We start from the raw sequence: 11,741 nt of genomic DNA on the forward strand, positions 1-11,741 counted from the left end.
TAAAGCAAAAAACTAAAGAAAATAAATAATGCAGAAAACAAAAGAAGAAAACTGGAAAAAATAGCAACAATAAGTATTTTGTTGTAAGTAGAAACAAAATAAAATAAATAAAGCAACGAAGAAAACAAAAAAACTAAAAAAGTGTTTTCAAATTTGAAAACTAATGGCACTACAGAAAGTTCATAATTTTTCTAAAACTAAAAGCAAAAAAGAATTAAAATATAAAGCAAAAAACAAAAGAAAATAAATAATGTAGAAAACAAAACAAAAAAACTGGAAGAAAATAGCAACAATAAGTATTTTATTGTAAGTAGAAACTAAATAAAATAAATAAAGCAACAAAGAAAAAAAAGTGCCACCTATTGGGCCCCCACGGCCTGGATACGACTAGAAACCCTACCATGGGCTAGGATTCAGGCCCGCAGGAGGCCCAGTAGGCCCACAGGCACACAGCGCAGGGTTAGGCCCGAAAGCCTTCATTTTAGAGGAGCTCGAGAGGTAAGGCGCAGTAGCGCTTTTAAACCACTCTCGAGCTCTCTCAGCTAGCGAGGTGGGACTAAAGTTTTGGCGTGGGCAGCACAAGGTCTTTGGTCCCGGTTGGTGCCAGCAACCGGGACTAAAGGGGGCGTTGGTTGAAGGAAATATGCCCTAGAGGCAATAATAAAGTTATTATTTATTTCCTCATATCATGATCAATGTTTATTATTCATGCTAGAATTGTATTAACCGGAAACATAATACATGTATGAATACATAGACAAACAAAGTGTCACTAGTATGCCTCTACTTGACTAGCTCGTTAATCAAAGATGGTTATGTTTCCTAACCATGGACAAAAGAGTTGTTATTTGATTAACGAGATCACATCATTAGTTGAATGATCTGATTGACATGACCCATTCCATTAGCTTAGCACCCGATCGTTTAGTATGTTGCTATTGCTTTCTTCATGACTTATACATGTTCCTATGACTATGAGATTATGCGACTCCCGTTTGCCGGAGGAACACTTTGGGTGCTACCAAACGTCACAACGTAACTGGGTGATTATAAAGGAGCACTACAGGTGTCTCCAAAGGTAGATGTTGGGTTGGCGTATTTCGAGATTAGGATTTGTCACTCCGATTGTCGGAGAGGTATCTCTGGGCCCTCTCAGTAATGCACATCACATAAGCCTTGCAAGCATTGCAACTAATAAGTTAGTCGTGAGATGATGTATTACAGAACAAGTAAAGAGACTTGCCGGTAACGAGATTGAACTAGGTATTGGATACCGACGATCGAATCTCGGGCAAGTAACATACCGATGACAAAGGGAACAACGTATGTTGTTATGAGGTCTGACCGATAAAGATCTTCGTAGAATATGTAGGAGCCAATATGGGCATCCAGGTCCCGCTGTTGGTTATTGACCGGAGATTTGTCTCAGTCATGTCTACATTGTTCTCGAACCGTAGGGTCCGCACGCTTAACGTTACGATGACAATTATTATGAGTTTATGCATTTTGATGTACCGAAGTTAGTTCGGAGTCCCGGATGTGATCACGGACATGACGAGGAGTCTCGAAATGATCGAGACATAAAGATTGATATATTGGAAGCCTATATTTGGACATCGGAATCGTTCTGGGCGAAATCGGCATTTTACCGGAGTACCGGAGGGTTACCGGAACCCCCCCGGGGGGTTTATTGGGCCTACATGGGCCTTGAGGGAGAAGAGAGAAGGAGGCAGGAGGTGGCCGCGCACCCCTCCCCTTCCTAGTCCGAATAGGACAAGGGAAGGGGGGCGGCGCCCCCCCTTTCCTTCCTCTCTTCCTCCTCTTTCCCCTCTCTCCTTGTCCAACTAGGAGTCCTACTCCCGGTGGGAGTAGGACTCCCCTTGGCGCGCCCGCCTTGGCCGGCCGCCCCCTCCCCCTTGGCTCGTTTATATACGGAGGCAGGGGGCACCCTAGGACACACAAGTTGATCCTCGTGATCGTTCCTTAGTCGTGTGCGGTGCCCCCTGCCACCATATTCCACCTATCGTTGTAGTGCTTAAGCGAAGCCCTGCGTCGGTAGAACATCATCATCGTCACCACGCCGTTGTGCTGACGGAACTCATCCCAAAGCTTTGCTGGATCGGAGCCCGGGGAGCGTCATCGAGCTGTACGTGTGCTAAGAACTCGGAGGTGCCGGAGTAACGGTGCTTGGATCGGTCGGATCGGGAAGACGTACGACTACTTCCTCTATGTTGTGTTAACGCTTCCGTTGCGATCTACAAAGGGTACGTAGATCATACTCTCCCCTCTCGTTGCTATGCATCACCATGATCTTGCGTGTGCGTAGGAATTTTTTTGAAATTACTACGTTCCCCACAGTGGCATCCGAGCCTAGGTTTTATATGTTGATGTTATATGCACGAGTAAAACACAAGTGAGTTGTGGGCGATATGAGTCATACTGCTTACCAGCATGTCATACTTTGGTTCGGCGGTATTGTTGGACGAGACGACCCGGACCAACATTACGCGTACGCTTACGCGAGACCGGTTCTCCCGACGTGCTTTGCACATAGGTGGCTTGCGGGCGACTGTCTCTCCAACTTTAGTTGAACCAAGTGTGGCTACGCCCGGTCCTTGCGAAGGTTAAAACAGCACCAACTTGACAAACTATCATTGTGGTTTTGATGCGTAGGTAAGATTGGTTCTTGCTTAAGCCCGTAGCAGCCACGTAAAACTTGCAACAACAAAGTAGAGGACGTCTAACTTGTTTTTGCAGGGCATGTTGTGATGTGATATGATCAAGACATGATGCTAAATTTTATTGTATGAGATGATCATGTTTTGTAACCGAGTTATCGGCAACTGGCAGGAGCCATATGGTTGTCGCTTTATTGTATGTAATGCAATCGCAATGTAATGCTTTACTTTATCACTAAGCGGTAGCGATAGTCGTGATCGATCTCATGCACCTCTGCTGCCTCGCCTCATGGATCAAAGGATGAGACGGCATCAAGCTGCACGTTGTGCAATTCGGAGGCATCGTTCGTGGGGTGCTACATCGGATTGATCCGGCGAAAGTACGACTACATTACCCACGATCTTTAGATCGTTAAACGCACGTGTTCTACAAGGGTATGTAAATCTTTTCCCACTCGTTGCTAGCATCTAGTAGATTGATTCTTGGGTTTATTCTGTCTCTCGTAGGAAAGTTTCGTTCTTCTTGCAACAAATCCCATCACCATCCTCGAGTCCATCCGGTCGGAGTTCGAAGTGGAGGCCAACCGCCACTTACTCTATCACACGGCCGTGGGGCGCGACGAACACTCTTCGGCCATGGACAAGGCGGCCAAAAAGTAGGAGGCCGGTCCTTCGGCACCACCGGCACGGACGTCGTCTACATCTCCAACGACGAATAGTACTAGTAGGGTAGTTCATATCTATGTACGTAGTATGTTGGTTATTTTGTGTCTGCATGAGTTGTATGGATTTGTGGGTGTTAATTTGAGATACATGGTTGCGGCGGAGGAAATATGAGGGGTGATCGGACGGGCCTGATTTCGCGGACATACGAGGGCTCATATTTGACGGATGTAGATGCTCTCAGCCGTTCTATGTTGCATGGACCGTATGGTTGGTTCGCTCGTTAGTACTGTGGGAGATATTATTGTAGAATTAGATTTTGTGTGTGTGTCTCTCTCTCACACACACAGACACACTTTTCCAAGTGATTCAGAGAGAGAGAGAGAGAGAGAAGGTTCTTCACACACACGCACACAAAGGTCGTCCTGTAATAACTGATTCAGGGCGGACATAGTGCTCCTGGCTAGCCACTGTGCATGTACACAAATTTGGACACGAGGATGCTTCCGGAAGTTGCTTGGGCGCACCATGCATATAGAGGCACAGGCACGCACCCGCCCGGGACCCCGCTGACGCACTCTTCATCTCCATCCAACCGCGTGTGGCTACCTCCTCCTTCGTACGGCCCCTGCAGCCTGCCCTCTTCTTCTTCTCTGTGCGATCGAGCTGAGCCGTGGGTTGGCGATTGATCGGAGTTGGCTCAACAATGCTGGATCGATCAACGACCATCTGAAAGAGCAGCGGTGCGTACATCTATATTGCATGCTAATTAATCAGTTCTGAAGGCTAATTGCCTGCGTATATCTGCTGCACCGGCTATGGATCTTTGACAGCTCCCCGTTTCTCACCCCTCCCCCTCCGTAGGTTGCCGGAGAAGCTCGTCGGGAGAGACTGCTGCCTCAGCGCTTGAACAGCTGGACAACCGCTTGATCGGGCCGGCTGGCGCTGGATCGATCGGCAAGCTCGATCAAAGGCGCCGCCTTGTACTTCGCTTCCTTGGCAGTAGTACCTGCTACAGAGTCCCGCCGCCGTCTCGGCGACCTACGGAGAGGTGAAACGCAGAGCTCAGCTCACTCCCTTGCTGTCCATTTGTCCATCTTTTATCTGTTTTTTTATTATGTTATGGAATAAGTACTTTCTCTCCCGTCTTTCTCGTGTGACGCTATTTCGTATTTTGAGTCAAATTTGAATCATAAATTTAAATGATAAAATACTACCTCCGTCTGTCTTACGCAAGTAGCATCAATTTTCTTACTAGTTGAGACGCTTATTTTGGGACAAAGGAAGGTATTAGTTATACTCCTATAAAACAATAAATTGTGGCAAACTTCTTTTGATTTTTAGTACTACTCCCTCCATTCCACTATGTAGTGTTTCCTCTATCCCCGTGCTTTAATTTTGACCGTAAATTTAACTACCAAGACCGATTGCGGCGGGAGCAAAAATTATATCAGTGAATTCGTATTCGAAAGAAGTTTTTAATTATGTAATTTTTTCGTCCGCCGCAGTCGGTCTCGTACGTTAAATTTATGGTTAAAGTTCGACCTCGGGAAGCGCGGGCGCACTATAAGGGCTCCATTGATTCAAAGGAATTGCATAGGATTTTTGGAGGATTTGGACCCTTAGGAATTTTTTCTGTGATGCTCGTTTGATTCGTAGAATTGACATCCTTAGAAATTTTCTCATAGGATCCATTTATACTACATTCTGGAGGAATATTTCCATCCACTCAAACCTCTTTGTAGAATTCCTTTGTTTTTCTGCGCTATCAAACATTCTTTCAAATCCTATAAGATACTATAAGATATGGCGTCCTATTCCTGCATTTTTCCTATTCCTTCATTTTGACAATCCTGCGAATCAAAGAGGCCCTAATTTGGAATGGAGGGAGTAGTATTTAAGCCTTAGGTGTTACAGTACAACTAGAGTGCATGCCATGACCGTCTTACACAAGTACCATCGATTTTTCGCAGACTACCGAAATCAATCATAAACATAAATACTACTAGTATATGTACTATTACATAATTAATCCTAACACAATGGTCAAAGTCCTGTTTCAAAAAATGAAGTCAGATCATCCTAGCTAAGCTAGAAAGAAAAGGACGGCCCGGATAAATGGCGACAGTGACGCGAATAAAGGACACCACGATCTGTACAGGTGATGGCGACGTGGAATCGATTGAAAGAAAAGCCGGTCTACGTACGGAGATCATTCCAATTTCCAAGACAAATCGTGGCTAGTCACTTCATCTTTATATCTGCGCATATACACACACACACACGGCCACTTGCAACGCGAATTAATTTCGGAAACCCACGAACGTCTCGCCTGCAGGATCCAAAAGTTCTTGAACCATTAAGCGCGTACTTTGTGTTTCTGATTTGACTGAAACCTCCAACAAAAGCCAGGTGGAAACTAACCTATAGTCAATAACCCAATCATTATTGATGTGACAATAATCATCTGTACGTTGCTGAGTAGGGTTAATTACAGTGACCTCCTGATTTTGTGGTCATCTAATGTCCTATTGCAGATTGCTCCTGGGCTCCTGTGGCTGGCAGCTGCTCACTGAGCCATGAACGCAATGGAGCCCGCGGAAGAGGTGGAGATTTGGGCGCCCATCTTGGCTGACCCTCTTGATTGGCCTCCATCTTCTGTCACTGTTCTTCTTCCAAGTCAGGTACTCCCCACATTTCCTTTCTTCATCAGCCGGTTCCCTTCTCACATGTTTATGCTAGACGCACCAAGAGTAGTGAACATTGCACCAACTAAACCCATCGTCCGTCCAACCATCTGCAATTCTGCATCCCCATCACTAAAAATAGAAATCAAGGTATATGTACTTGTTTTTATTCATGACAGGTGGAAGAATATTTTAGTTCTATGTATGGCGTTGATGACATGGAGATCAAACAATTTGCACAAGAGCCCGAAGGTGAGCAATGGCGCCAGCAATATCTGGGAGGTACCATGTCAATATTCCATCCTATCTGTTTCCAGTTACACATGTGAATAGATTCAGTTTGTATATTCGCAAGCTAATCAAGCTAATATACACATATTTGGTGTCTAGACCTCATAGTAAAGGAAAATTGGAGGCGTGGCCCACGAGGTCCTCGCAGGAGGAGGGTATTTCCTTCAGGAAGCGGAGGAATGAATTTTCACCGTCGGAAAAACAACGAACATTGGACACATGAAGAAGTGAAGAAGCTGGTTAAGGGTGTCAAGACATATGGTGCTGGGAAATGGACCATGGTGAAGAGTCACTACTTCTCATCGTCAGTTCGAGACCCAACACATCTCAAGGTATGTGTAGACGTTATGGGCACACATTCAAATTGTTTTTGTTAGGTTGTTGGCGGAGAATGCCAAAGTTGACTAAAAATATATTGATTCATATAACATGGTGTTTCATGTTTTAGGACAAATGGAGGAACCTTTTGAGAGCTTGTGGGGTCATGTGCGCCTCCAAAAGGAAGGTCATATTAATTATGTTGTATTCTCTACGTAGTTGCTCCATGACAAATTCCAAGTATATTGCATTATCAATTTATCATACATGTATTGATTTTGTCTTCACAAAAAAAAAACATGCATTGAATTTGATGCAGGAAAAGGCACAAAAGACTATGTTCCTGCCCCTAGATACAAACTTGATCGAACAGATCCAAGGGTTAGCTATTGATTCAGCCTTCGCATCCAAAATGAAGAAATGCCATGGGAAAGGAACAATCCGTCTGGAAATGATAACGAAATGATGGTCGAGGCTTTATAAGTTTACATAGGTTAACCTAGCAACCTCTAAATGTGTTAATTCTTTTGAAATTGGGAAGCATATGCATATATTATGTAAGAAAAGGCAGAGAATCATGTGCAACTGGCCCTGCCTTTGTCCTTGCATATATACCGTAGGTAGAAATTATGTATTGTAAAAAAAATGTGTGGTCGGTGCTCTAGCAGATTCCAAGCTTCTTGCTTCTTCTTAGTTTTCCTTCTCCTTGATGTAAACGTTACACGATCAACTTGTTAATGCATTCTTACTAAGAAAACTAGAAGACACCTCGCGTGTTGCGGCGGGAATCCTTAAGAAATTTTATAGGAATTATGGGTTGAGAAACAAAATAAACTAGAGAATAGCATGATTGCTGCTGCTGGTATTAGTTGATGAAAATTTGGGTTGATAATATCCAAAATTAGACATACATATGACTTATTATATTTTATTATGTATATTTGTAAAATATTTATTGAATATAAACAAAATAATCGAATGCGAAACATTTGCCCTTGCATGATTGAATGTTATGTTTTTTTTTCATGCATGATTCACTAGTAGAAAAAGGGGCAAATGTGAAGCACATTAGTGCTGGTTTGAATTTGAGCCGGCACTAATATGACCATTAGTGCCGGTTCCAATGGCTAGGCGGGCGGACATCATTAGTACCGGTTCGTGGGCAACCTTTAGTACCGGTGTTGGGGAACGTAGTAATTTCAAAAAATTTCCTACGCACACGCAAGATCATGGTGATGCACAACAACGAGAGGGGAGAGTGTTGTCTACGTACCCTCGTAGACCGAAGCGGAAGCGTTGACGCAACGTACAGGAAGTAGTCGTACGTCTTCCCGATCCGACCGATCCAAGCACCGTTACTCCGGCACCTCCGAGTTCTTGGCACACGTTCAGCTCGATGACGTTCCCCGGGCTCCAATCTAGCAAAGCTTCGAGGAAGAGTTCCGTCAGCACGACGGCATGGTGACGACGATGATGTTCTACCGGCGCAGGGCTTCGCCTAAGCACTGCAACGATATGACCGAGGTGGAATATGGTGGCAGGGGGCGCCGCACACGGCTAAGGAACGATCACGAGGATCAACTTGTGTGTCTATGGGGTGCCCCCTGCCCCCGTATATAAAGGAGTGGAGGAGGGGAGGGCCGGCCCTCTCTATGGCGCGCCCTAGGGGAGTCCTACTCCCACCGGGAGTAGGATTCCCCCTTTCCTAGCCCAACTAGGAGTCCTTCCATGTAGTAGGAGTAGGAAACAAGGAAGGGGCGCAACCCCTCCCCCTAGTCCAATTCGGCCTAGGCCTTGGGGGGGCGCGCGGCCTGCCCGAGGCAGCCCCTCTCTCTTTCCCGTATGGCCCAATAAGGCCCAATACTTCTCCCGGCGAATTCCCGTAACTCTCCGGTACTCCGAAAAATACCCGAATCACTCAGAACCTTTCCGATGTCCGAATATAGTCGTCCAATATATCGATATTTACGTCTCGACCATTTCGAGACTCCTCGTCATGTCCCCGATCTCATCCGGGACTCCGAACTCCTTCGGTACATCAAAACTCATAAACTCATAATATAACTGTCATCGAAACCTTAAGCGTGCGGACCCTACGGTTCGAGAACAATGTAGACATGACCGAGACACGTCTCCGGTCAATAACCAATAGCGGGACCTGGATGCCCATATTGGCTCCTACATATTCTACGAAGATCTTTATCGGTCAGACCGCATAACAACATACGTTGTTCCCTTTGTCATCGGTATGTTACTTGCCTGAGATTCGATCGTCGGTATCCAATATCTAGTTCAATCTCGTTACCGGCAAGTCTCTTTACTCGTTCCGTAATACATCATCTTGCAACTAACTCATTAGTTGCATTGCTTGCAAGGCTTAAGTGATGTGCATTACCGAGAGGGCCCAGAGATACCTTGCCGACGATCGGAGTGACAAATCCTAATCTCGAAATACGTCAACCCAACATGTACCTTTGGAGACACCTGTAGAGCACCTTTATAATCACCCAGTTACGTTGTGACGTTTGGTAGCACACAAAGTGTTCCTCCGGCACACGGGAGTTACATAATCTCATAGTCATAGGAACATGTATAAGTCATGAAGAAAGCAATAGCAACATACTAAACGATCGGGTGCTAAGCTAATGGAATGGGTCATGTCAATCAGATCATTCAACTAATGATGTGATCCCGTTTAATCAAATGACAACTCTTTGTCCATGGTTAGGAAACACAACCATCTTTGATTAACGAGCTAGTCAAGTAGAGGCATACTAGTGACACTCTGTTTGTCTATGTATTCACACATGTATTATGTTTCTGGTTAATACAATTCTAGCATGAATTATAAACCTTTATCATGATATAAGGAAATAAATAATAACTTTATTATTGCCTCTAGGGCATATTTCCTTCAGTCTCCCACTTGCACTAGAGTCAATAATCTAGATCACATCGCCATGTGATTTAACATCAATAGTTCACATCTTTATGTGATTGGTTCACATCTCCATGTGACTAACACCCAAAGGGTTTACTAGATTCAATAATCTAGTTCACATCGCTATGTGATTAAGACCCAAAAAGTGATCATGTTTTGCTTGTGAGAGAAGTTTAGTCAACGGGTCTGCCATATTCAGATCCGCATGTATTTTGCAAATTTCTATGTCAACAATGCTCTGCATGGAGCTACTTTAGCTAATTGCTCCCACTTTCAATATGTATCTAGATTGAGACTTAGAGTCATCTGGATTAGTGTCAAAACTTGCATCGACGTAACCCTTTACGATGAACCTTTTGTCACCTCCGTAATCGAGAAACATATCCTTATTCCAGTAAGGATAATTTTGACCGCTGTCCATTGATCTACTCCTAGATCACTATTGTACTCCCTTGCCAAACTCAGTGGTAGGGTATACAATAGATCTGGTACACAGCATGGCATACTTTATAGAACCTATGACCAAGGCATAGGGAATGACATTCATTCTCTTTCTATCTTCTGCCGTGGTCGGGCTTTGAGTCTTACTCAATTTCACACCTTGTAACATAGGCAAGAAACTCTTTCTTTGACTGTTCCATTTTGAACTACTTCAAAATCTTGTCAAGGTATGTATTTATTGAAAAAACTTATCAAGCGTCTTGATCTATCTCTATAGATCTTGATGCTCAATATGTAAGCAGCTTCTTTGAGGTCTTTCTTTGAAAAAAAACTCCTTTCAAACACTCCTTTATGCTTTGCAGAATAATTCTACATTATTTCCGATCAACAATATGTCATTCACATATACTTATCAGAAATGTTGTAGTGCTCCCACTCACTTTCTTGTAAATACAGACTTCACCACAAGTCTGTATAAAACTATATCCTTTGATCAACTTATCAAAATGTATATTCCGACTCCGAGATGCTTGCACCAGTCCATAGATGGATCGCTGGAGCTTGCATATTTTGTGAACACCTTTAGGATCGACAAAACCTTCTAGTCGCATCATATACAACTCTTCTTTAATAAATCCATTAAGGAATGCAGTTTTGTTTATCCATTTGCCGGATTTCATAAAATACGGCAATTGCTAACATGATTCGGACAGACTTAAGCATAGATATGAGTGAGAAACTCTCATCGTAGTCAACACCTTGAACTTGTCGAAAACCTTTTGCGACAATTCTAGCTTTGTAGATAGTAACACTACTATCAGCGTCTGTCTTCCTCTTGAAGATCCATTTATTTTCTATGGCTTGCCGATCATCGGGCAAATCCATCAAAGTCCATACTTTGTTCTCATACATGGATCATATCTCAGATTTCATGGCCTCAAACCATTTCGCGGAATCTGGGCTCATCATCGCTTCCTCATAGTTCGTAGGTTCGTCATGGTCAAGTAACATGACCTCCAGAACAGGATTACCGTACCACTCTGGTGCGGATCTCACTCTGGTTTACCTACGAGATTTGGTAGTAACTTGATCTGAAGTTACATGATCATCATCATTAGCTTCCTCACTAATTGGTGTAGGTGTCACAGAAACTGGTTTCTGTGATGTACTACTTTCCAACAAGGGAGCAGGTATAGTTACCTCATCAAGTTCTACTTTCCTCCCACTCACTTCTTTCGAGAGAAACTCCTTCTCTAGAAAGGATCCATTCTTAGCAACGAATGTCTTGCCTTCGGATCTGTGATAGAAGGTGTTCCCAACTGTCTCCTTTGGGTATCCTATGAAGACATATTTCTCCGATTTGAGTTTGAGCTTATCGAGATGAAACTTTTTCACATAAGCATCGCAACTCCAAACTTTAAGAAACGACAACTTAGGTTTCTTGCCAAACCATAGTTCACACGGTGTCGTCTCAACGGATTTAGATGGTGCCCTATTTAACGTGAATGCAGCTGTCTCTAATGCATAACCCCAAAACGATAGTGGTAGATCGGTAAGAGACATCATAGATTGCACTATATCCAATAAAGTACGGTTATGACGTTCGGACACACCATTATGCTGTGGTGTTCCATGTGGCATGAGTTTGTGAAACTATTCCACATTGTTTTAATTGAAGACCAAACTCGTAACTCAAATATTTGTCTCCGCGATCAGATCGTA

The 11,741-nt window shown here is 43.8% G+C and overlaps 1 protein-coding gene across 1 annotated transcript; it reads left to right on the forward strand.

The window, feature by feature from the left end:
- Positions 1-3,970: 3,970 nt before the first annotated feature.
- LOC119334690 lies at positions 3,971-7,289 on the forward strand. Its single transcript, XM_037607230.1, has 7 exons — positions 3,971-4,084; positions 4,206-4,392; positions 5,879-6,025; positions 6,208-6,310; positions 6,419-6,651; positions 6,768-6,824; positions 6,957-7,289. Exons 3-7 carry the CDS (start codon positions 5,921-5,923, stop codon positions 7,101-7,103), a joined length of 645 nt encoding a protein of 214 aa, XP_037463127.1. The 5' UTR covers positions 3,971-4,084; positions 4,206-4,392; positions 5,879-5,920; the 3' UTR covers positions 7,104-7,289.
- Positions 7,290-11,741: the final 4,452 nt, after the last annotated feature.

Source organism: Triticum dicoccoides, chromosome 7A (genome assembly GCF_002162155.2).
Source record: "Triticum dicoccoides isolate Atlit2015 ecotype Zavitan chromosome 7A, WEW_v2.0, whole genome shotgun sequence".
Classification (NCBI taxonomy): Eukaryota; Viridiplantae; Streptophyta; class Magnoliopsida; order Poales; family Poaceae; genus Triticum; species Triticum dicoccoides.

Coding starts and splice junctions, on each gene's coding strand:
- LOC119334690 (XM_037607230.1), top strand. CDS start 5,921: ATGAACGCAATGGAGCCCGCGGAAGAGGTGGAGATTTGGGCGCCCATC. Junction 6,311..6,418: donor GCGCCAGCAATATCTGGGAG/GTACCATGTCAA, acceptor TTTGGTGTCTAG/ACCTCATAGTAAAGGAAAAT. Junction 6,652..6,767: donor GAGACCCAACACATCTCAAG/GTATGTGTAGAC, acceptor TTCATGTTTTAG/GACAAATGGAGGAACCTTTT.